The sequence below is a fragment of the Triticum urartu genome, chromosome 6, assembly GCF_003073215.2.
Source record: "Triticum urartu cultivar G1812 chromosome 6, Tu2.1, whole genome shotgun sequence".
Taxonomy (NCBI): Eukaryota; Viridiplantae; Streptophyta; class Magnoliopsida; order Poales; family Poaceae; genus Triticum; species Triticum urartu.
The window spans coordinates 425735381-425762871 of NC_053027.1; the positions used below are offsets into that span (position 1 = coordinate 425735381).

At 47.6% G+C, this 27491-nt stretch overlaps 1 protein-coding gene across 1 annotated transcript; it reads right to left on the reverse strand.

The window, feature by feature from the left end:
* Positions 1 to 24076: 24076 nt before the first annotated feature.
* LOC125513937 (beta-D-xylosidase 3-like) lies at positions 24077 to 26935 on the reverse strand. The gene is made up of 3 exons (XM_048679172.1): positions 25428 to 26935; positions 24955 to 25347; positions 24077 to 24876 (listed from the first exon to the last, which is right to left on the reverse strand). Exons 1-3 carry the CDS (start codon positions 26836 to 26838, stop codon positions 24257 to 24259), a joined length of 2424 nt encoding a protein of 807 aa, XP_048535129.1. The 5' UTR covers positions 26839 to 26935; the 3' UTR covers positions 24077 to 24256.
* Positions 26936 to 27491: the final 556 nt, after the last annotated feature.

The following is a 27491-nucleotide window of genomic DNA, read 5'->3' on the forward strand; positions in this document are numbered from 1 at the left end:
TGACCGTAGTCCGGCCAGGGCTCTCCTGATAAAGATAGAGACCTCAGTGACTTCAGGATATCGCCGACAGGCGAGTGCTGAAAGACGTCCGCGGCTGTGAACTCCATGATCGGCGCCCAATCGGATTCGATCGGCAGGGGCGCGGAGGGTTCGGAGTCCGGAGAAGAATCCGGCTCCGTGGAGTCACGAGTCTCGCAGAGTATGGGGCTGGTGTTCGGCTCAACCGCCGTTGGGATCACAGCCCCCGAGGTGGCGTCCAACCGCCCATCCTTGATCGGCGCAGTTGGCTCCGAACTAAGGGTCGGAGCCGATGCGGGTGCGGCCTCCAGGGCACTGTTCGGCGGCAGAGCTAGATCATGCTCGTCGTGATAGTGCGGCGCGCTTGGCGGTGGTTCGAATCCGCCGAAGATCAAGTCCCCATGGATGTCAGTCGTGTAGTTTAAATTTCCGAATCTGACCTGACGGCCAGGGGCGTAGCTTTCAATCTACTCTAGATGGCCAAGTGAATTGGCCCGCAGTGCGAAGCCGCCAAAGATGAAGATCTGTCCGGGGAGGAAGGTCGCACCCTGGAGTGCATCGTCATTGATGATCGTAGGAGCCATCGAGCCTGACGGCGACGGCACAGAGGAACTCTCAATGAAAGCACCAATGTCGGTGTCAAAACCGGCGGATCTCGGGTAGGGGGTCCCGAACTGTGCGTCTAGGCCGGATGGTAACAGGGGGCAAGGGACACGAAGTTTTACCCAGGTTCGGGCCCTCTTGATGGAGGTAAAACCCTACGTCCTGGTTGATTAATATTGATGATATGGGAAGTACAAGAGTAGATCTACCACGAGATCAGAGAGGCCTAACTCGAGAAGCTAGCCTATGGTATGATTGTTGATGTGTATATTGTCCTACGGACTAAAACCCCCCGGTTTATATAGACACTGGAGAAGGTTAGGGTTACATAGAGTCAGTTACAATGGTAGTAGATCTGAACATCCGTATCACCAAGCTTGCCTTCCACGCCAAGGAAAGTCCCTTCCGGACACGGGACACAGTCTTCAATCTTGTATCTTCATCGTCCAGGAGTCCGGCTGAAGGTATAGTTCGGCTATCCGAACACCCCCTAATTCAGGACTCCCTCACTGGCCTCAACTTGGAAATCTAAGAGTGCCACTAGAAAGGGGAGTTGATTTTGGTCGAAATCAATATAAAGATCACTGGAAACGGATGCACGGTTTGGAAATGGCAAGCAAAACAAGTATGGCACTGGTCTGCGATTATCAGCACGAAGCCATATAAATGCATTAAGATAAATAAGCTACTGAACTCTAACATGGCAAAAAAATACATGGCAGGGATCCACTCATGATTGACAAACGATGAACACTAAGCTACGACTAATTCACTCAATAACAGGTTCAAACAAGCATGGCAAAAATGCAAAAGGTAACAGGTTTCAGACTTAGTGAAATTAACAGCATGTCAGGAATTTATCATCAGGAAGCAATTTTAGAGCATGATAACTACATGCTACAGGAACATAGCATGGCAAAGCAAGGCACGGCATGAAGCTACTCAAATCATATAACAAAAGTCCCTTAGTGACCATGAGCCAAAAGGGATCAGAAAATATAATTGCAAGCATGTGAACATAGCAAAAACATAAACAGATTCAGACTTTGTGAAGAACTGGAGCATGGCAAAACAGTTAACAAGTAGACATGTTTACGAGCTCGATGCACTCACTACAAAGCATGGCATGACAAAATAAGCATACACCCAGCAAATAGACATGGCATAGAAGCTAAACATGGCAAGAACAACATCATAGCATGCAGGATCAACAACAACAATCTTGGCAAAATTGCTAAACATGTTAACAATATGCCAGGAACATTTTATAGCAAAAGTAGAGCTCGAGAGTCAAGTTAGGGGCTCCATAATTGCAAAAAAAAGACATGGATGGATAGAGCACCACAATATCTACAAAACATCCTTACTGATCATGCCCAAAAGATGCACGGATCACTAGGAAACAACATGAACATATGGCATAAAAACAATAACAGGACAAGGACTTGGTGAAATTCTAAGTCCTTCAAATCAGCATCATCGAGTAAGCTACTTTGCGTGCTTGTGCTAGTCACCACAAAGATCACAAAAATACAAGGCATACACCCCTGTAAAGATGGCATGGCATACAACAAAACACATGTAGAGCTCAGGATCATAGCATGCACCCATTAAACAGGGCAAAAAATGACAAAAGGGCATTTGCTAAAACAGATCTGAAATAATCATCAAATAGCCATCTTCCAACAGCATTTCGGGCATCAAGATGAGCTCAAATGAAAATGATGCAATGAGATGAAATGATGTACTCGTCAAGACGAACATTTTGATATGCTACACGCATGAATCAGAGCAACGATGATGAAGTTATGATGCGACGAAGATTGCATAAAAATTAGGGTTCGGAGGGAAAAGTCAACCGGGGTGGATCCAGATCCAGATTGGCATGGATTACGAGGATCGACGGAGACACTGTTCGCTGGAGTTGAGGTTGAGCTCGGGGTCACCGGAGGAAGGAGAGGAGGCCGGGGCTCAGGCGAGGAGGAGCCAGGCGCAGTCGCCGGCGGTGAGGGGCGCGCCGTGGCGGAGCTTGGCGCGGTCGGGCTCCGGCGGTGGAGGATGGCGCCGGCGGCGAGGCGTCGCGGCGTCCGGCACGGTGGCGGGTGGCGGCCGGCCGGGCGAAGTGCGGCGGCGCGGGGCGCGCCTCTGGCGGCAGCGGGGCGCGGGTTCTCCCGCGGGTGGCGGTGGCGGCGGTTGGGCCCCGCGGGACCGATCCGGGCTGCGCGGGCCGGCGGCGGACGGAGGAGAGAGAGGACCGGCGGTGCTAACGTGTCGCGCCCGGATTCATCCGGCGCGGCGGTTGGACGTGTCCGGCGAGGGGGTGGACATGTCCGGCGACGAGCGGGGGAATTTTTAGGGTTTCAACTGCGCGAGATTTCGGAGGAGAGCACATATTTATAGGTAGAGGGAGCTAGGAGAGTCCAAATGAGGTGCGGTTTTCGGCCACGCGATCGTGATCGAACGACTGAGATGATGGAGGAGGTTTAGGTGGGTTTTGGGCAACTTTGGAAGGGTGTTGGGCTGCAACACACACGAGGCCTTTTCGATCCCTCGGTTAACCGTTGGAGTATCAAACGAAGTCCAAATGGCACGAAACTTGACAGGCAGTCTATGATAGTGAACCAAGGCCGCATGACAAGTCTCGGTCCAATCTGAGAACGTTTAATACCCGGAGGACATAGGAGCGCCGGATTGCAAAACGGACAATGGGGAAAATGCTCGGATGCATGAGACGAACATGTATGCAAATGCGATGCACGTGATGACATGATATGGGATGCATGACATGCAAGCAATGACAAGGCAACAACAGCGAATAACTGGAGGACACCTGGCACATCGGTCTCGGGGCGTCACAACACTCGTCCCGAGATCTAGAATGGCACCGGAGGGGAAAACGGAAGAGAAAGAGCAAAGGTAAAACTAAGTAGCTTCTTTGACAAACGAGTGAAACCACGAACCTTGCGAGGTTGAGAAAATTTGAAAGAAAGAATACAACGAAGATGAATAAATTTGAAAACCTCCGTTAGAAATGAGGAACAAGGAACAATAAGGATCAATTACGATAACACTCCGGTTAAAACCAGATAAAGAAGGAATAATACTGATGTAATTTGGACAGCACTCCGACTATAAATGGAAGGAATCGAACATGATCTTTGACGAAACGAGATGATGGTTGAGGAAAGCAATATCATAATGCCTCCGGAATGAGAGAATAGAAGTTGGATCGTCGGAACAAAAGATTGGAGAAAGAAATGACAACTCTCACAAATAGAATTGAAAGAGCATGCCTACGAAGAAAAAGTTGAACGGAGTTGTTGGAAAACCAACAATGAAAAGAGTAAGCTTGTAGTGGGCTTATGGAGAACATCTCAAAACTATGAGGTGAAATTCTGCCACTAACGGAAAACAAAAGATTGGATTGATATCAACAAGGAGACGAGAAACTTATTTCACCGGGAGGATAAATGAAGAACTTGGATCATATATAAGAAGCATAGATAGCAACAATCCTTAGGGAAGGCTTTAGGTGAAATATAACCCAAGATAATTCCAATGACGAGGTTGATTGGTTGAAAAGATGTCTTGAGCGAAGAGAAAATGATGGATTTAGATATGTCACTCTTGAAAAACTTGCGAATCGTAAAACACGAAGGGAAAATTGTCAATAATGACATAACACCACCTCAAAAGATAAAGTAAAAAGAGTTGCACTCCGGAATGCAAGATGAAGAACACTTGAGCTTGTTTGAAAAGAATCTCAATGAACACTTCGAGAAGGAATTAAATCCTTGATGAACCATTATGTAGAACCTCCATGAAGAACTCCGGTAATAAAAGAATGATCAAAAGAAGTGAAGGATGAAGAGAATAAGGTCGAAGCCTTGCAATGATTAGATGGAGCTTTGGAATGATATAATTGAAATAACTTTGAGCTCCGGAAAAGAAAGATGGACAACTTGAATTGAGAATTTGATGAACCTCCGGAATAAGGAATTAATCACTTGGGTGAAACAAAGAATAAGAATTACGTTATGGGCATCCTTCACCAATTTAGATTGATGACAAGCAATGGATTTGGCACACTACTTATTCTCGTAGAAAGGATTAAGATAGATATGGAGCAAACTTGAGAAGGTCTTCAATGAACCACCGGTAGGATTAGGAAACAACGAATGAATTGATATGATAACAACGGAAGAGAATTCTTGTACGAACCACCGTATGAATTGAAAATGAAATTAGAAAAGGCACAAATCACCGGGAAGAATTAACGAATGAACGAAGATTCTTGAGGGAATTTAGATCCCTGAGAACGAACAGATCACGAGCTAAATAGAGGGTATTTGAACGATGCACCGGTAAGATTTGGAGAACGATAGCTGAAAGCTGAGAAGGAATAACCCTGAATTGATGGCCTCCAGAGAATCAAACTGAAAAGACTCCTTTGCTCCGGAAGGATGAAAAGAATTGTCACAATCAAAACAATTATGAGAGGATGACATCAAGCTAGAACCATGAATCTCTGAGAGAGCGGATAAGATATGGAGGAAAAACTCTTCTTCGGTCTTCAAAATTCTGAGAATGACGACGAGAAACACCACCATGAATTGTTGAGTCACCCCGGAATGGAAAATTAGAATGGTTGAACCCATGATGAAAAGAATGTGCAAGATCTTGGAGAAGGCATTTGACTGATGATAACTCATACTTACGTCAAACTTCAAAAGAATTTAGGATAGCTCCAGGAAAATAAGAAGAGTCGGGTAAGATCCTGGAAAATGACCTGTGGGTTAGGGCCCACTCAAAAGAAACACCGTTGAAATGATTTAAAAGATAGATTGCGACGGTTGAATTAAATGGCTTGAATGAGATAACAACCTCGAAAGAACTTGAACAAAAATAGAGTGGAAACACGAATCTTCGAGATATCTTGAGCACTCCGGAACAATTGAATAGTGAGAAATGACTAAATATAAGGTGCACCAGCATGAGAAGGCATTTTCCACTAAGAAAAAGGGATAAGATCAACACTAAAAACTTGAATTGACAACACTGGAGAAGAAAAAGAATGAAGAATGATGCACTAGTAGAACATCTTCAAGAGAACCACCGGGTAAGAATGTTGACGGAAAAGAATGGAGACTTCACATCGATAAAGGATACTTGATAAAGAAATCTGAGTCCTTGAAGAAAAAGGGTGGGTGGGCAGGAAAAACAAATGTAACTTGAGATGGATGAAACAATCAATGTTGAGAAGACTTGAGTCGATCTTGCGGATGTGACAAATGATAGGAACATCTTGAAGAGAATCGCACCGGCTGACAAGGAATGACAAGACAAACTCGATGATCGAGAAGGATTAGTATTCACATAGGAATATGAGAACACCGCTTAGGAAAGGTATGGATTCCACATTTGACTTCGAAGCAACTCGAATACCACAACTCAAAACAAAACAAGGATTGACTTGCAGAATAAGCCAGAACAAACATATGATAGAGATTTCGTCCGAAGTTTTCGTGGTGGGGCCTACGCGGGCTCGATAGTACAGCACCATCATGTACAAGGCAGTGCACATGACATACGAAGCGTCCCCAAGTCGGCATAGCCAGGGACTCTTTAAGACACAACGAGACCACTTTAAAACCAACCATGGATAGGCGGACCACTAGACGTCGAACCCCAATTTCATATCATACATCTGTCGGAAATATATCCTAAGAGCTACTTGAATTCCCACCTATGAAACTCCCGAACCTTTCCGGTTATGCAATCAGGTGTTGGGGATGCAGGGGAAGCATAATATCTCACCCAAAACTAGCAAATCCTACATCCAGCTGTATCCATCCTTCAACACATAAACAAGAAACGTTCGGTAATTGTATACCTCAACCTTCGAAAAGCATCCGTTATACGAGTTATGGAAATACTCCCGAACTCCCGCCCCAGTACTGGGTGGCGTCGAGGTTATCTCACCAACAACTGCATAAAATAGATTTTCGATGTCGGCGAAACTCAGGTATTCCAGAATCTCAATGATAAAATTGTGACGACAACACCTCGGAGCTCAACTCCCCAGGACACTGCCAAAACCCCTAAATGTCAGGAGGAACCAAGAATAATGTTCTCGTCACAAAACCATCAGAATGATTCCAAGATACCCGCGTGATCCTAATTTTTTTTAGTGAAATTTGAGAAGAGAAGAGTCAAAACTCTACGTCAGGATGCCTCACCAGAGCGATGAAGGGACTGAGGAGTAAAAAGAATCCTACTCTCCGATATATATAAACCCTAAATGAATCAAGACATTTTTCTAGACTCAACAACGCCAGCGATTCGATGAAGCAGGGGGCTCCTAAGGTCGGGGAAGGCTCTGATACCAACATGTAACGCCCTCGATGCGGCTATATCTCTCACGTGTCGAAGCACGACTTAGAGGCATAACCGCATTGAAAGCAATGTCGCAAGTGAGGTAATCTTCACAACAACCCATGTAATAAATAAGGGAAAGAGATACATAGATGGCTTACAATCGCCACTTCACACAATTACGTGAATAAACCATTACATCATCCAAATACACTCAAGGTCCGACTATGGAACCAAAATAAAGAAGACTACCCCAAATGCTACACAGATCCCCGATTGTCCCAACTGGGCTCCACTACTGATCGACTAGAACGAAACAACACAAACGACAAGGTCTTCATAGAGCTCCTCTTTGAGATTGGTTGCGTCATCTGCACGGTATCCTCGGCACCTGCAAGCTGGTTTTGGAAGTATCGGTGAGTCACGGGGACTCAGCAATCTCACACCCTCGCGATCAAGACTATTTAAGCTTATAGGTAAGGTAAAAGGTATGAGGTGGAGCTGCAGCAAGCGACTAGCATATTTGGTGGCTAACATATGCGCAAAAGAGAGCGAGAAGAGAAGGCAAAAGCACGGTCGAACAACTATGATCAAGAAGTGATCCTAGAACAACCTACGTCAAGCATTACTCCAACACCGTGTTCACTTCCCGGACTCCGCTGGAAAGAGACCATCACGGCAACACACGCGGTTGATGCATTTTAATTAAGTTAAGTTTCAGGTTTTCGACAACCAGACATTAACAAATTCCCATCTTCCCATAACCACAGGCACGGCTTTCGAAAGTTCAAAACCCTGCAAGAGAGTCCCAACTTAGCCCATCACAAGCTCTCACGGTCAACGAAGGATATTCCTTCTCCCAAGAAAATCCGATCAGACTCGGCATCCCGGTTACAAGGCATCCTCGACAATGGTAAAACAAGTCCAACAAGACCGCCTGATGCGCCGACATCCTGATAGGAGCTGCACATATCTCGTTCTCAGGGCACACCGGATAAGCAATCCGTACAACTAAAACCAGCCCTCGAGTTTCCCCGAGGTGGCGCTGCAAGGGGCTCTAGTTTGGACCAACACTTAGACAAGCACTGGCCCGAGGGGGGGGTTAAAATAAAGATAACCCTCGGGATGCGCGACTCCCAAGGGAAAAAGGCTAGGTGGTGAATGGTAAAACCAAGGTTGGGCCTTGATGGAGGAGTTTTATTCAAAGCGAACTGTCAAGGGGTTCCCATTATAACCCAGCCGTGTAAGGAACGCAAAATCCGGGAACATAACACCGATATGACGGAAACTAGGGCGGCAAGAGTGGAACAAAACACCAGGCATAAGGCCGAGCCTTCCACCCTTTACCAAGTATATAGATGCATTAATATGAATAAGAGATATTGTGATATCCCAACAAATATCCATGTTCCAATAAGGAACAAACTCCAATCTTCACCTGCAACTAACAACACTATAAGAGGGGCTGAGAAAAGCGGTAACGTAGCCAAACAACGGTTTGCCAGGACAAGGTGGGTTAGAGGCTTGGCTTAACAACATGGGAGGCATGATAAGCAAGTGGTAGGTATCGCAGCATAGGCATAGCAAAAGAGCGAGCAACTAGCAAGCAAAGATAGAAGTGATTTCGAGGGTATGGTCATCTTGCCTGAAATCCCGCAAGGAAGAAGAACGAGTCCATGAAGAAGACAAATGGACATAGTCGAACGGGTCCTCACAAACGTGACGTTATCGGAACCAACCCGAAGAAGGAACACCGGGAAGAAGCACACAACATAGTAAACAACCAACACATGAACATGGCATGATATGCGGGATGCGGTATGCGGTGCATATGCATGATTTGGAAAGGAATGATTGAACCTGGCCTCAAATTGGAAATCCAAGAGTGCCACTAGAAAGGGGAGTTGATTTCGGTTGAAATCGATATAAAGATCACCGGAAACGGATGCACTGTTTGGAAATGGCAAGCAAAACAAGTATGGCACCGGTCTGCGATTATCAGCGCGAAGCCATATAAATGCATCAAGATAAATAAGCTACTAAACTCAAACATGGCAACAAAATACATGGCAGGGATCCACTCATGATGCTTGACAAAAGATGAACACTGAGCTACGGCTAATTCACTCAATAACAGGTTCAAACAAGCATGGCAAAAGTGCAAAAGGTAACAGGTTTCAGACTTAGTGAAATTAACAGCATGTCAGGAATTTATCATCAGGAAGCAATCTTTAGAGCATGATAACTACATGCTACAGGAACATATCATGGCAAAGTAAGGCATGGCATGAAGCTACTCAAATCATATAACAAAAGTCCCTTAGTGACCATGAGCCAAAAGGGATCAGAAAATACAATTGCAAGCATGTGAACATAGCAAAAACATAAACAGATTCAGACTTTGTGAAAAACTGGAGCATGGCAAAGCAGTTAACAAGTAGACATGTTTACGAGCTCGATGCACTCACTACAAAGCATGACATGACAAAATAACCATACACCCAGCAAATAGACATGGCATAGAAGCTAAACATGGGAAGAACAACATCATAGCATGCACGAATCAACAAAATAAGCTCGGCAAAATTACTAAACATGTTAACAATCTGCCAGGAACATTTTATAGCAAAAGTAGAGCTCGATTGAGTCAAGCTAGAGGGCTCCATAATTGCAAACAAATACATGGATGGATAGAGCACCACAATATCTACAAAATATCCTTACTGATCATGCCCAAAATATGCATGGATCACTAGGAAACAACATGAACATATGGCATAAAAACAATAACAGGACAAGGACTTAGTGAAATTCTAAGTCCCTGAAATGAGCATCATCGAGTAAACTACTTTGCATGCTTGTGCTAGTCACCACAAAGATCACAAAAATACAAGGCATACACCCCTGTAAATATGGCATGGCATACAACAAAATACATGTAGAGTGCAGGATCATAGCATGCACCCATTAAACATGGCAAAAAATGACAAAAGGGCATTTGCTGAAACAGATCTGAAATAATCATCAAATAGCCCTCTTCCAACAACATTTCGGGCATCAAGATGAGTTCAAATTAAAATGATGCAATGAGATGAAATGATGTACTCGTCAAGACGAACATTTTGATATGCTACACGCATGAATCGGAGCAACGGTGATGAAGTTACGATGCGACGAAGATTGCATAAAAATTAGGGTTCGGAGGGAAAAGTCAACCGTGGTGGATCCAGATCCAGATCGGCGTGGATTACAAGGATCGACGGAGACACTGTTTGCCGGAGTTGAGGTCGAGCTCGGGGTCGCCGGAGGAAGGAGAGGAGGCCGGGGCTCAGGCGAGGAGGAGTCGGGCGCGGTCGCCGGCGGTGAGGGGCGCGCCGCGGCGGAGCTTGGCGCGGTCGGGCTCCGGCGGTGGAGGATGGAGCCGGCGGCGAGGCGTCCGATGCGATGCTGGGCGGTGGCCGACCGGGCGATGAGCGGCAGCACGTGCGCCTCGTGGCGGCGCGGGGCGCGCCTCTGGCGGCGGCGGGGCGCGGGATCTCCCGCGGGTGGCGGCGGCGATGGTTCGCGCCCGGATTCGTCCGGCGGGGCAGCTGGACGTGTTCGGCGGCGGGGTGGACATGTCCGGCGATGAGCGGGGGAATTTTTAGGGTTTCAACTGCGCGAGATTTCGGAGGAGAGCACATATTTATAGGTAAAGGGAGCTAGGAGAGTCCAAATGAGGTGCGGTTTTCGGCCATGCGATCGTGATCGAATGACCAAGATGATGGAGGAGATTTAGGTGGGTTTTGAGCCACTTTGGAAGGGTGTTGGGTGATAACCCACAAGTATAGGGGATCGCAACAGCTTCCGAGGGTAGAGTATTCAACCCAAATTTATTGCTTCGACACAAGGGGAGCCAAAGAATATTCTCAAGTATTAGCAGCTGAGTTGTCAATTCAACCACACCTGGAAACTTAGTATCTGCAGCAAAGTGTTTAGTAGCAAAGTAATATGATAGTGGTGGTAGCGGCAACAAAAGTAAAGACAACAAAAGTAATGTTTTTGGTATTTTGTAGTGATTGTAACAGTAGCAGCGGGAAAGTAAATAAGCGAGAACCAGTATATGGAAAACTCGTAGGCACCGGATCAGTGATGGATAATTATGCCGGATGCGGTTCATCATGTAACAGTCATAACATAGGGCGACACAGAACTAGCTCCAATTCATCAATGTAATGTAGGCATGTATTCCGTATATAGTCATACGTGCTTATGGAAAAGAACTTGCATGACATCTTTTGTCCTACCCTCCCGTGGCAGCGGGGTTCTATTGGAAACTAAGGGATATTAAGGCCTCCTTTTAATAGAGAACCGGAACAAAGCATTAGCACATAGTGAATACATGAACTCCTCAAACTATGGTCATCACCGGGAGTGGTCCCGATTATTGTCACTTCGGGGTTGCCGGATCATAACACATAGTAGGTGACTATAGACTTGCAAGATCGGATCAAGAACTCACATATATTCATGAAAACATAATAGGTTCAGATCTGAAATCATGGCACTCGGGCCCTAGTGACAAGCATTAAGCATAGCAAAGTCATAGCAACATCAATCTCAGAACATAGTGGATACTAGGGATCAAACCCTAACAAAACTAACTCGATTACATGATAAATCTCATCCAACCCATCACCGTCCAGCAAGCCTACGATGGAATTACTCACGCATGGCGGTGAGCATCATGAAATTGGTGATGGAGGATGGTTGATGATGACAACAGCGATGAATCCCCCTCTCAGGAGCCCAGAACGGACTTCAGATAAGCCCTCCCGAGAGGTTTTAGGGCTTGGCGGCGGCTCCGTATCGTAAAACGCGATGATTTCTTCTCTCTGATTTTTTCTCTCCCAAAGCAAATATATAGAGTTGGAGTTGGCGTCGGAGGGCATCCAGGGGGCCCACGAGGTAGGGGGTGCGCCCTAGGGGGGCACCCTCGTGAGAAGGGTGTGGGACCCCTGGTCTTCAACTTTGGCGAGGATTTATTATTATTTTTTCTAAGATGTTCCGTGGAGTTTCAGGTCATTCCGAGAATATTTGTTTTCTGCACATAAAACAACACCATGGCAATTCTGCTGAAAATAGCGTCAGTCCGGGTTAGTTCCATTCAAATCATACAAGTTAGAGTCCAAAACAAGGGCAAAAGTTTTTGGAAAAGTAGATACGACGAAGACGTATCATGTTGGGGATCGTAACAGAAATTTAAAATTTTCTACGCATCACCAAGATCAATCTATGGAGTAATCTAGCAACGAGGGGAAGGAGAGTGCATCTTCATACCCTTGTAGATCGCTAAGCGGAAGCGTTGCAAGAACGCGGATGAAGGAGTCGTACTCGTAGCGATTTAGATCGCGGTTGATTCCGATCTAAGTGCCGAACCACGGCGCCTCCGCGTTCAACACACGTGCAGCCCGGTGACGTCTCCTACGCCTTGATCCAGCAAGGGGAGAAGGAGAGGTTGGGGAAGACTCCGTCCAGTAGCAGCACGACGGCATTGTGGTGGTGGAGGAGCGCGGAACTCCAGCAGGGCTTCGCCAAGCACTACGAGAGACGAGGAGGGAGAGAGGTAGGGCTGCGCCAATAGGGAGATGATCTCGCGTGTGTTACAGCCCCCAATACCTCAAGTATATATAGGGGAAGGGGAGGGGATGCGCCCCCATCTAGGGATCCCTCCCTAGGGGTGGCGGCAGCCCCAAAACCCATCTAGGGTTGCGGCCAAGGGGGGAGAGAGAGGGGGCGCACCTAGGGTGGGCCTTAAGGCCCATCTGCCCTAGGGTTTGCCCCCTTCCCCTCTAAGAGGCGCCTTGGGCCTTGGTGGGAGGCGCCCCAGCCCACCTAGGGGCTGGTCCCTTCCCACTATTGGCCCATGTAGGCCTCCGGGGCTGGTGGCCCCTCCCGGTGGACCCCCGGACCCCTCCGGCGGTCCCGGTACACTACCGGTGATGCCCGGAACACTTCCGATGGCCAAAACCATACTTCCTATATATTAATCTTTACCTCTGGACCATTACGGAACTCCTCGTGACGTCCGGGATCTCATTCGGGACTCCGAACAACATTCGGTAACCGCGTGCATACTTTCCCTATAACCCTAGCATCATCGAACCTTAAGTGTGTAGACCCTACGGGTTCGGGAGTCATGCAGACATGGCCGAGACAACTCTCCGGTCAAAAACCAACAGCGGGATCTAGATACCCATGTTGGCTCCCACATACTCCACGATGATCTCATCGGATGAACCACGATGTCAAGGATTCAATCTATCCCGTATACAATTCCATTTGTCTATCGGTACGATACTTGCCCGAGATTCGATCGTCGGTATCCCGATACCTTGTTCAATCTCCTTACCGGCAAGTCTCTTTACTCGTTCCGTAACACATCATCCCGTCATCAACTCCTTGATCACATTGTGCACATTATGATGATGTCCTACCGAGTGGGCCTAGAGATACCTCTCTGTTACACGGAGTGACAAATCGCAGTCTCGATTCGTGCCAACCCAACAGACACTTTCGGAGATACCTGTAGTGAACCTTTATAGCCACCCAGTTACGTTTTGATGTTTGGCACACCCAAAGTACTCCTACGGTATCTGGGATTGCAAAATCTCATGGTCTAAGGAAATGATACTTGACATTCGGAAAAGCTATAGCAAATGAACTACACGATCTTTGAGCTATGCTTAGGATTGGGTCTTGTCCGTCACATCATTCTCCTAATGATGTGATCCCGTTATCAACGACATCCAATGTCCATGGTCAGGAAACCATAACCATCTACTGATCAACGAGCTAGTCAACTAGAGGCTTACTAGGGACATGGTGTTGTCTATGTATCCACACATGTATCTGAGTTTCCTATCAATACAATTCTAGCATGGATAATAAACGATTATCATGAACAATGAAATATGATATAATAACTAATTTATTATTGCCTCTAGGGCACATTTCCAACAGTCTCCCACTTGCACTAGAGTCAATAATCTAGTTCACATCGTCATGTGATTAACACTCACAGGTCACATCGCCATGTGACCAACATCCAAAGAGTTTACTAGACTCAATAATCTAGTTCACATCACTATGTGATTAACACTCAATGAGTTCGTGGTTTGATCATGTTATGCTTGTGAGAGAGGTTGTAGTCAATGGGTCTGCCATATTCAGATCCCTATGTATTTCGCAAAACTTTATGTCATATCGTAGATGCTGCTACCATGTTCCACTTGGAGCTATTCCAAATTGTTGCTCCATTATACGTATCCGCTATCTCTACTCAGAGCTATACAGATAGGTGTTAAGTTTGCATCGACGTAACTCTTTACGTCGAACTCTTCATCACCTCCATAACCGAGAAACATTTCCTTATTCCTCTAAGGATAATATTAACCGCTATCTGGTGATCCAGTCCTAGATCACCTTTGTACCCCCTTGCCAGACATGTGTCAAGGCACACATCTGGTGCGGTACTCAGCATGGCATACCGTGTAGAGCCTATGACAAAAGCATAGGGGACGACCTTCGTCCTTCCTCTTTCTTCTGCCGTGGTCAATCTTTGAGTCTTACTCAACTCCACACCTTACAACTCAGGTAAGAACCCCTTCTTTGACTGATCTATTTTGAACTCCTTCAAAAACATGTCAAGGTGTGCGTTCTTTGAAAGTATCATCAGGCGTCTTGATCTATCTCTATAGATCTTGATGCCCAATATGTAAGCAGCTTTATCCAGGTCTTCCTTTGAAAATCACTCTTCAAACAACCATTTATGCTTTCCAGAAATTCTACATTATTTCGGATCAACAATATGTCATCCACATATACTTATCAGAAATGTTGTAGTGCTCCCACTCACTTTCTTGTAAATACAGGTTTCTGGCAAACATTGTATAAACCTAAAAGCTTTGATCACTCCATCAAAGCATATATTCCGACTCCGAGATGCTTGCTCTAGTCCATAGAAGGATCGCCGGAGCCAGCATACCTTTTAGCATCCTTAGGATTGAAAAAACCTTTTATTGTATCACATACAACTTTTTCTTACGAAAACTGGTAAGAAAACTTGTTTTGACATCCATCTGTTAGATTTCATAATCGAAAAATACAGCTAAAGCTAACATGATTCCGACGGACTTAAGCATCGCTACGGGTGAGAATTCTGATCGTAGTCAACTCCTTGAACTTGTGAAAAGACTCTTTCCCATAAGTCGAGCTTCATAGATGGTAACATTACCGCCCATGTCCGTCTTCTTCTTAAAGATCCATTTATCTCAATGGCTTGTCGATCATCGGGCAAGTCCAGCAAAGTCCATACTTTGTTCGGATACATGGATCCTATCTCGGATTTCATGGCTTCTAACCATTTGTCGGAATACGGGCCCACCATCGCTTCTCCATAGCTCGTAGGTTCATTGTTGTCTAACAACATGATATTTAAGACAGGATTACCATACCACTCAGGAGTAGTACATATCCTTGTCGACCTATGAGGTTCGATAGCAACTTGATCCGAAGCTTCATGATCACTATCATCAACTTCCTCTTCAACAGACGTAGGCGCCACAGAAAACATCTTTCTATGTCGCATCACTCTCTGGTTGAAGTAAAGGTTCGACAACCTCATCAAGTTCTATCTTCCTCCCACTCAATTCTTTCGAGAGAAACTCCTTCTCGAGAAAGGACCCGTTCTTAGCGACAAACAATTTGCCCTTGGATCTGAGATACAAGGTATACCCACCTGTCACCTTTGGGTATCCTATGAAGATGTGTTTGTCCGCTTTGGGTTCGAGCTTCTCCGGCTGAAGCCTTAAGCATCGCAGCCCCAAACATTAAGAAACGACAACTTTGGTTTCTTGCCAAACCAATGTTCATACGGCGTCGTCTCAACAGACTTATATGGTGTCCTATCTAAAGTGAATGCAGCTGTCTCTAATGCATAACCTCAAAATAATAGCGGTAGATCGGTAAGAGACATCATAGATCGCACCATATTTCATAAGGTTCGATTACGACGTCCGGACACACCATTACCCTGTGGTGTTCCAGGTGGCTTCAACTGTGAAACAATTCCACAATGTCTTAAGTGATTGCCAAACTCATAACTCGGAAATTCTCATCGATCAGATCGTAGGAATTTGATCTTCTTGTTATGATGGTTCTTAACTTCACTCTGAAATCGCTTGAACTTTTCAAACGTTTCAGACTTGTGCTTCATTAAGTAAATATACCTATATCTACTTAAATCGTTAGTGAAGATGAGAAAACAGCGATATCCACCGCACGCTTCAATTCTCATTGGATCACATGCATGAGCATGTATGATTTCCAACAAGTCACTTGCCCGTTTCATTGTACCTGAAAACGGGGTCTTAGTCATCCTGCCCATGAGGCATGGCTTGCATGTGTCAAGCGATTCAAAATCAAGTGACTCCAAACATCCATCGACATGGAGTTTCTTCATGCATCTTACGCCAATATGACCTAAGCGGCAGTGCCACAAGAAAGTGGTACTATCGTTATTAACTCTACATCTTTTGGCGTGAACATGTGTATTACTACGACCGAGATTCAATGAACCATTCACATAGGGTGCATGACCAAGAAAGGTATTATTCATGTAAACAGAATAACCATTATTCTCTAACTTAAATGAATAACCGTATTGCAATGAGTATGATCTAATCATATTCATGCTCAACGTAGACACCTGATAACATTTATCTGGGTTCAATACTAATCCCGAAGGCAGATGGAGCGTGCGATGTTGATCTCATCAACTTTGGAAACACTTCCAACACACATCGTCACCTCGCCCTAAGCCAGTCTCCGTTTAGTCTGTAGCTTTTGCTTCAAGTCACCAATAATAGTAACTGAACCGGTATCCAATACCCAGGTGCTACCAGGAGTACTAGTGAGGTACACATTAATAACACGTATATACTTTGAAGTTGCCAGCCTTCTAATCTACCATGCATTTGGGGTAATTCCGCTACCAGTGACCGTTCCCCTTACAATAGAAGCACCTAGTCTCGGGTTTGGGTTCAACCTTGCATTCCTTCACTGGAGTGGCAACTGGTTTGCCATCCATGAAGTTTCCCTTCTAGCCCTTGCCCTTCTTGAAACCAGTGGTATTGTCAAACCATCAACACTTGATGCTCCTTCTTGATTTCTACCTTTTGCGGTCTTAAGCACCGCGAACAGCTCCGGGATCAACTCCATCCCTTGCATGTCATAGTTCATCACGAAGATCTAGTAGCTTAGTGATAATGGCTAGAGAACTCTATCAATCACTATCTTATCCAGAAGTTTAACTCCCACTTGATTTAAGTGATTATAGCACCCAGACATTTTGAGCACATGCTCACCAGCTGAGCTATTCTCCTCCATCTTGTTGGCAAAAGAACTTGTCAAAGGTCTCACACCTCTCAACACGGGCATGAGCCTGAAATCCCAATTTCAGCTCTTGGAACATCTCATATGTTCTATGGCGTTCAAAACGTCATTGGAATCCCGATTCTAAGCCGTAAAGTATGGTGCACTAAACTATCAAGTAGTCATCAGGATGTGTCTGTCAGGTGTTCACAACATCCACAGACGACGTTGTAGGGGTTTGCACATCGAGCGGTGCATCAAAGATGTAAGCCTTCTGTGTAGCAGTGAGGACACTCCTCGGACTACGGACCTAGTCCGCATCATTGCTTACAATATCTTTTAACTTAATCTTGCTCTAGGAACGTATTGAAACAGGGAGCTACAACGTGAGCTATTTATCTACAACATATTTGCAAAAGACAATTTAGACTATGTTCATGATAATTGAGTTCATCTAATCAAATTATTTAATGAACTCCCACTCAGATAGACATCCCTCTAGTCATCTAAGTGAAACATGATCCGAATCGAGTAGGCCGTGTCCGATCATCATGTGAGACGGACTAGTCATCAACGGTGAACATCTCATGTTGATCGTATCTTCTATACGACTCATGTTCGACCTTTCGGTCTTCCATGTTCCGAGGCCATGTCTGTACATGCTAGGCTCGTCAAGTCAACCTAAGTGTTTCGCATGTGTCCCGAGGCCATGTCTGTACATGCTAGTCTCATCAACACCCGTTGTATTCGAACGTTAGAATCTATCACACCCGATCATCACATGGTGCTTCGAAACAACGAACCTTCGCAACGGTGCACAGTTAGGGGGAACACCTTTCTTGAAATTTTAGTGTGAGGGATCATCTTATTTAAGCTACCTTCGTTCTAAGCAAATAAGATGTAAAACATGATAAACATCACATGAGCTACCGTCGTTCTAAGCAAATAAGATGCAAAACATGATAAACATCACATGCAATCAAATAGTGACATGATATGGCCAATATCATTTGCTCCTTTTGATCTCCATCTTCGGGGCTTCATGATCATCGTTGTCACCGGCATGACACCATGATCTCCATCATCGTGTCTTCTTGAAGTTGTCTCATCATCTATTACTTCTACTACTATGGCTAACGCTTTAGTAATAAAGTAAAGTAATTACATGACGTTTATGTTGACACGCAGGTCATAAATAAATTAAGACAACTCCTATGGCTCCTGCCAGTTGTCATACTCATCGACATGCAAGTCATGATTCCTATTACAAGAACATGATCAATCTCATACATCACATATATCATTCATCACATCCTTTTGGCCATATCACATCACGTGACACATGCTACAAAAACAAGTTAGACGTCCTCTAATTGTTGTTGCAAGTTTTTTTACACGGCTGCTATAGGTTTCTAGCAAGGACGTTTCTTACCTACGCCAAAACCACAACGTGATATGTCAATTTTTATTTACCCTTCATAAGGACCCTTTTCATCGAATCCGATCCGACTAAAGTGGGAGAGACAGACACCCGCTAGCCACCTTATGCAACTAGTGCATGTCAGTCGGTGGAACCAGTCTCACGTAAGCGTACGTGTAAGGTCGGTCCAGGCCGCTTCATCCCACGATGCCGCCGAATCAAGATAAGACTAGTAACGGCAAGTAAATTGACAATATCGACGCCCACAACTGCTTTGTGTTCTACTCGTGCATAGAAACTACGCATAGACCTAGCTCATGATGCCACTGTTGGGGATCGTAGCAGAAATTTAAAATTTTCTACGCATCACCAAGATCAATCTATGGAGTAATCTAGCAACGAGGGGAAGGGGAGTGCATCTACATACCCTTGTAGATCGCTAAGCGGAAGCGTTGCAAGAACGCGGATGAAGGAGTCGTACTCGCTAGCGATTCAGATCGCGGTTGATTCCGATCTAAGCGCCGAACCACGGCGCCTCCGCGTTCAACACACGTGCAGCCCGGTGACGTCTCCTACGCCTTGATCCAGCAAGGGGAGAAGGAGAGGTTGGGGAAGAGTCCATCCAGCAGCAGCACGACGGCGTGGTGGTGGAGGAGCGTGGTAATCCAGCAGGGCTTCGCCAAGCACCGCAAGAGACGAGGAGGGGCTTGGGAGAGGGGGAGGGATGCGCCAGAACTTGGGTGCGGTTGCCCTCCCACCCCCCACATATATAGGGGCAAGGGAGAGGGGGGTCGGCCCCCTCAGATCCAATCTGACGAGGGGGCGGCGGCCAGGGCGGTTGCCTTGCCCCCCAAGCCAAGGGGGCGCCCCCCTTTAGGGTTCCCCCAAACCCTAGGCGCATGGGCCCTAGGGGGAGGCGCCCAGCCCACTAAGGGGCTGGTCCCTCTCCACACACAGCCCATAGGGCCCTCCGGGGCAGGTGGACCCTCCCGGTGGACCCCTGGAACCCCTCCAGTGGTCCCGATACAATACCGGTAAACCCCCGAATTATTCAGGTGACCGTATGATGACTTCCCATATATAAATCTTTACCTCCGGACCATTCCGGAACTCCTTCGTGACGTCCGGGATCTCATCGGGACTCCGAACAACATTCGGGTGACCACGTACATACTTTCCCTATAACCCTAGCATCATCGAACCTTAAGTGTGTAGACCCTACGGGTTTGGGAACCATGTAGACATGACCAAGACAACTCTCCGGACAATAACCAACATCGGGATCTGGATACCCATGTTGGCTCCCACATGTTCCACGATGATCTCATCGGATGAACCACGATGTCAAGGATTCAATCAATCCCGTATACAATTCCCTTTGTCTATTGGTACGATACTTGCCCGAGATTCGATCGTCGGTATCCCGATACCTCGTTCAATCTCGTTACCGGCAAGTCTCTTTACTCGTTCCGTAACACATTATCCCGTGATCAACTCCTTGGTCACATTGTGCACATTATGATGATGTACTATCGAGTGGCCCAGAGATGCCTCTCCGTTTACACGGAAGTGACAAATCCCAGTCTCGATTCGTGCCAACCCAACAGACACTTTCGAGAGATACCTGCTAGTGTACCTTTATAGGCCACCCAGATTACTGTTGTGACGTTTGCACCCAAAGCATTCCTACGGTATCGGAAGTTGCACCAATCTCATGTCTAAGGAAATGATACTTGACATTTAGAAAAAGCTTTTAGCATACGAAACTACACGATCTTTGTGCTTAAGGGCTTAGGAATTGGGTCTTGTCCATTCACATCATCTCCTAATGATGTGATCCCGTTAATCAACGACATCCAATGTCCATGGTCAGGAACTCGTAACCATCTATTGATCAACGAGCTAGTCAACTAGAGGCTTACTAGGGACATGGTGTTGTCTATGTATCCACACATGTATCTGAGTTTCCTATCAATACAATTCTAGCATGGATAATAAACGATTATCATGAACAATGAAATATAATATAATAATAACTAATTTATTATTGCCTCTAGGGCATATTTCCAACAGAACAGTCTCCCACTTGCACTAGAGTCAATAATCTAGTTCACATCGCCATGTGATTAACACTCACAGGTCACATCGCCATGTGACCAACATCCAAGAGTCTACTAGACTCAATGATCTAGTTCACATCACTATGTGATAAACACGCAAAGAGTTCTGGGTTTGATCATGTTATGCTTGTGAGAGAGGTTGTAGTCAACGGGTCTTGCCATATTCAGATCCCTATGTATTTCGCAAAACTTTATGTCATATCGTAGATGCTGCTACCACGTTCCACTTGGAGCTATTCCAAATTGTTGCTCCATTATACGTATCCGGTATCTCTACTCAGAGCTATCCGGATAGGTGTTAAGCTTGCATCGACGTAACTCTTTTCGGTCCCTCGGTTAACCGTTGGAGTATCAAACGAAGTCCAAATGGCAGGAAACTTGACAAGTGGTCTACCGGTAGTGAACCAAGGCCGCATGACAAGTCTCGGTCCAATCCGAGAATGTTTAATACCCGCACATGAAAAGAGGTAACAGGAGATGTCGAAGGACATAGGAGCGCCGAATTGCAAAACAGACAACGGGGAAAATGCTCGGATGCATGAGATGACACATGTATGCAAATGCGATGCACGTGATGACATGATATGGGATGCATGACACGCAAGCAATGACAATACAACAACAGCGAATAACTGGAGGACACCTGGCACATCGATCTCGGGGCATCACACTGGTAGAGAAGACGACAAGTTGGCCAAGCGAGGTGATAGCCATTTGGGCCGATGTCGAGGTATTCGAGAGCATGGGGGGCAATGGAGATGTGGGCGTGGTAGCCATGCAAGAGGGGCGTCGTGGTCGATGTCGAGATATCCGCATGTGAGGGCGTAGGCAGAAGCGGGCACCGTGGAGTCAAAGATGCAGGGATGCGCCAGGAAGATGGGGACATAATCGAGGCAGTCGCCGAGGAGGATGAGGACACCAAAAACGATGTTGTCAAAATCGTCATGGACAAGGTGCCGCACCAGGTTTCCCAAACCAAGGACACATGGGATGAAGACATGTGTTGGTGTTGCCAATACCGCCTTGCATAGACAGGGACCATCACAAACTGTACGTCATGTCAAAAGGACTCGCACAGAAGGGCTCTAGGACTGTTGCAATGCAAAACGACATGGGGTTGAAGGTGCCAATATAGCTCACAATTGTCGGAGTAGACAAAGTACTCCAAGATGAGACGGTGATTCCGGCGACGAGCTTGTGATGGATGAAGACGAAGGAGCGGTCATATGTGGAACCAGGTGTAGTATGAAGGGGTCATGTCGGTTGCCGTTAGAAGCACAACGACGGTGGTTGAAATAGGTGAGGAAGAACCTAATGGTGTAACAAGGACCACGATGTGGAAGGTCGCGATGTTGCACCTAGGGTGGCTTTAAAACATGTGCCAAGGTAGATGTCAGCATGCGCGGACGACCTTGGAAAATAACGTTCGATGATAGTACTCCGAAGGGGCGATGTAGTTGTAGCTCGCATGTCGGCGCAACAACACGGGACACAACTAGTGACGTACGCGCCTAAATAGGCACACGATAGTTGGTAGCTTGGACAACGAGGCAGCGACACTATGACCGAAAGGGGTGACCCAACTACAACCCATTGCTCAATTAGCGGAGCACGCATAAACTTGATGACGATCTTCATAGGAACACATGAAGGCACATGCGAACGACCGATCAGTTCAGTTGTGCAGCATGGGTGAGGCATCCTGATTAGTTAGGGCGATGATGATTGCTAGCAAAGAACGACAGACAAATGAAGCAGCGGGGATGTGGCGCAAGTTGGCATCCTGAGAACGCCACATGCCTCGCTAGGCTGCACGTCATGGAGATGACCGGTGTAGTTGACGTTGATGTAGGAGGAGGGGCGCGTGAAGGTCGATGATGGTGGGTAACACAATCCGATCTATGATCGGCAAACCAAAAACAAAATCATTAGTTGAACGACCAACAGAGAGAAAAACGGATCAAAGATAAAAAAAAGGAAAACTTTGTTTTTGCCACTCTAGCTTTTGACCACTTTGCTTATGCCACTCTAAATTTGATATTTCATTTTTGTCACTCTTAGTTTTTGAAAATACATCGCAATTGCCATTCCATGGCAAAAGCAATAATTTACGAGTGGCAATTGTGATACATTGTCAAAATCTAAGAGTAGCAAAAGTGAAATGAAAAGTTATTGCTTTTGCACGGATTGGCATTTGTGATGTATTGTCAAAAACTAAGAGTGGCAAAAGTGATATGTTAAATTCTATAGTGGCATAAGTAAAGTAGGCAAAAGCTAGAGTGACAAAAACAAAGTTTTCCCATAAGAAAACTCTCCAGGGCAGCTGATCAACCTGATCGGTGGACTAACCCTAAGATATATGTTGCGCAACCCTCGGTGGAGATCATGGAGATCGAGCTCTCAAAGATGGGGTGACGCGAAAGCTATGGCAGAGCTATAGATCTAGGACTCGCGGCTAATTCTGTGTAAGGGGACTAGAAGGAGAGAATTAGCGTAAATCATTGTGTGTATTATTGAGCCTCATGGGATGGTATATATAGGGGTCTGTCTAGAACTTAGTCAACTGAGACTTAACGAAGTCTTAGTCGAGTGACGTCAGCGTAGTTGTGGTGCTGCAAGCGGCATGGCTGGATGTTGCAAACGACGATGAAAAATGTTGCAACGATACTCCAAGCAATGACAACATATGTAAAAACCGTTCTGGTAAAAATGCTACAACCATCAAAGAAGGAGGTTGCGGCCGGTGAGATGATGTGTTGCAACCGATGAGGAATGACATGCTACAACCAGCAAGACAGATGTTGCAACCGGCAAGAAAAAATGTTGCAAACAATGGAACAAAATGCTGCAAGGTCAACTAAGACTTCGTTAGATCTCAGTCGACTGATTTTTAGCAAGGCCGTATATATAGATGCGCAAGATTTGAAGGGTAAGATCTCTCTTAGAGATAAGATCAAAACAATTCTTATCCAATCCTGTAAATTTTCTGACTATAAACATATCTTTAATAGAAGACGTGGAACCTCCTGTTGAAGAGCAAGAAAGAATCAAGTAAAACTTAATATTTTGATAAATAGCAAAAACGATTTTTAGCGCTAGTTTTCATTTGATATTTTTGAAGCTGGGATGTAAAAACTGTGCGTTTATAGTAGCAGAGGAGAAGATATTACACTTCTCGCAAACAAAAAAGAGGGGAGAAGATATTACACGTGCTGCCCACAGTATCTAACGGTTTGGCCTTCAATCTTTCATCTTTCATGTTTCGTATATAAAGAAACTAAAAAAATTCAATGGACATGTAAAGAATCTATACAGCCAGCTCGATCTTCACGGGGAAAGAGAATGACAGCGCTTCGTCTCCGACCAGGACCGTGCTGACGCCCGACGGCACCACGGTGTAGGCCGTCTCCTCGACGATGGCGAACGCCTTGCACACGTTGAGCGTGAACGGCACTTGGACGGCGGCCCCGGCCGGCACGAATACCCTTCGGAACGCCACCAGCTGTTTCAGCGGCGCGTCGTCCACCTCGGCCGGCGGCACCGTGTAGACCATCACGACGTGGGTGCCGTCCCTGCTGCCACGGTTGGCCACGCTCGGGCTGAAGCTTACCTCCTCTTGGCACCCGTGCCCGGCGACGTTGACGGCCGGGCAGGCCAGCGGGGCCGTCCCCGGCTTGCGGGTGAGCTGCTTGCAGGACTCCCATGCGGCAACCCGGGCTGTGACGGAAGCCCCGGTGGTGTCGGACGCGTAGCTGAAGTTGCTGTAGCTGAGACCGTGGCCGAACGGGTAGAGCACTTCCGGCCCGCCGTAGAACTTGTAGGTCCTGCCGGGGAACCCCTTGTCGGCGACCGGCCGCAGCGCCATGGACGTCATCGGGATCTTGCTGATGTACTCGTTCTTGTACCACGTTAGCGGCAGCCTCCCCCCTGACAATCCAAGAAACGTTTCATCAGATAAAAAATACACCAAGGAATTGGTCTGCATTTTTCATCTATATACAATACCTGGATTGTATTTTCCGAAGAGCACGTCGGCGATGGCCGTGCCTCCTTCCTCGCCGGGGTACCCGGCCCAGACGATGGCACCGATCTTGGGGTTGTTCTGCGCAAAGGAGACGTCGACGCCGCCGGCGGAAATGATCACCAGCACGATTGGGAACGGCGAGGCCTCGGCGACCGCGCTGATCCAGTTGGTCTGGTTCCACGGCAGGAGGAGATCCTCCCTGTCGTTGCCCTCCTTCTCCACGCTCATGTTGAGGCCGGCGATGACGATGGTCGCGTCCACGGTCTTCACGTCGGCGGCCGTGCCGCACGCGCCGTCGTCGCACACGTGCGCCGACGTGGCGCTGACGACCTTCCTTATCGCATCGTACGGCGTCACAACTCTGCATGGCTTGCCTGCGTATACAGACAAGTAATTTCAGGTAACATTGTAACAATGCAGTCACTGATGTGCAGATGATTATTTTACTTTTTACCTCTGTAGTCTCCAAGCATGACATCCGTGGCGTTGATGTGTTGCAGTAGGCCAACCAACGACAATGAATGGACCTTGTTGATGTCCAATGGCAGCCGGCCGTGATCGTTCTTGATGAGCACCATGCCTTGCCTCGCGGCGTCGGCGGCCAGCTCCTTGTGCTCCTCCGTGCAGACGTCGTCGGCGCCGAGGGACTCCAGTTCCGGAATGCCGTCGAAGAAGCCGAGCCTCATGAGGGTGAGGTAGAGGTTCCGCAGCGCGTTGTCGACCTCGGACTCCCGCAGCTTCCCCTGCCGCACGGCGTCGAGGCCGAAGGCGGTAAAGAAGTCCTGCGCGCCCTCCCAGTACATGCCGCAGTCGAGGTCCAGCCCGGCCTTCATGGCCGCCGCCGTGGCCTCCACGCCGTTGTACCCGAGCCACTTGGCGTCCCTGACCATGACGCGGACCGAGTCGCAGTCGGAGACGATGTACCCGTGGAGCTGCCACTCGCCGCGGACGGTCTCCGACAGGAGCCGCGCGTTGGCGCAGGCCGGGACGCCGTTGATGCGGTTGTAGGAGCACATGACGCAGCTCGCGTCCCCGTCCCGCACGCACATCTCGAACGGCCGCTCGAACGTCTCGATCATGTCGCGCTCCTCCACCCGCGCGTCGAACGTCAGGCGGTCGGCGGTGAGCCACGCGTCCACGTCGTAGGCGGCGTAGTGCTTGCAGCAGCTGGAGACCTTGATGGGCCGGGCGAAAGGGTCGGCACCGGGACCGCCGGCGTCGATGTCCTGCATTGCGCGGACGAAGCTGACGGCGTACCGTCCGACGACGAAGGGGTCCTCGCCGGGCGTCTCGCTGGCGCGGCCCCACCGCGGGTCGCGCACGACGTTGATGTTGGGGCTCCAGTACGTGAGCTCGGCGTGGCCCAGGTTGTACATGGCCCTGATCTCGGTGGACACCGCGCCGCCGATGGCTCCCCACAGCGTCTCGTTGAACGCCGCGGCGCTGTTGATGACGAGCGGGAAGCTGGTGGCGCCGGGCACCACGTCGCCGAACCGCGTGCCGCCCGGGCCGGTGTCCGACACGCCGTGCAGGGCCTCCCCCCACCAGAGGTACGGCGGCAGCCCGACGCGCGCCGCGCCCTCGGCCCGGTCGCCGAGGTTGCGCACCTTCTCCTCCAGCGTGAGGCGGCCGACGAGGTCCCGCACCCGCTCGGCGTACGGCAGGGAGGCGTCGCAGTACCGGAAGCCACCCATTTCAAGACCCAAGGCCGCGAACCGGGCCGGGTCGCAGACCTTGGTGTAGTTCCGGCCATTGGTGGTGATTGGGCCGAGCCCGGAGCCGCCGCCGGAGACAGAAGTGAAGGCGACGGAAACGGCACACATGAGCGAGGCCAAGAGCACGCAATGGCGAAGCGAGGACGCCATTGCGACGAGAGAGGAGGGACCTCTCGCTGCTCTTGGTCTACCGGGGCAAGTGGGTACGTACAGTGAAACAGTGTATATAGGGCGGGGCCATAGCCATAGCCCATAGGGGATCCTTTGAACCAGACCAAAAAGGACAACCGCGGGAACAGCTGGTTGCGGATCCAAACACGGGAAAGGCCAGAAAACTGAGAGCTGGAGAACTGGTTGTTGGTACGCGAATTTAAAGATGAGATCTGGCACATGGAATGCACGGTGGTGGAATTGATGGTGGTGTCCTCCATCTTCTCTCCGTGACAAAGTATGGCTGAATGTGCTATCGAGAACGACGAGGCTGATCATCCTTCCACGTTCTGCAAGTTATGCTTCCATCCAGGGACAACCCATCTCTCCCGTGAGGTCTTGACTTTTAGCTGAATGTTCCTGCAGGTACTAATACGTTCATTGTATTGTGCACAAACATTTTTCTTGGTTCTCACCGAAATGAACACTAAATATTGATCCAGAACCGCACATGCCGCTTCGTTCCCAACTGCCTTGCACAGGCCATTTGGAGGCGACAGTTTTTCTCTGGTGAACTCCGGCAATGCAGCAGCTTCCGTCCCCCTCGGAGCAGCGGATGGTGTGTGTGTGTCTGTGTGTTCCGGGCGGTGAGG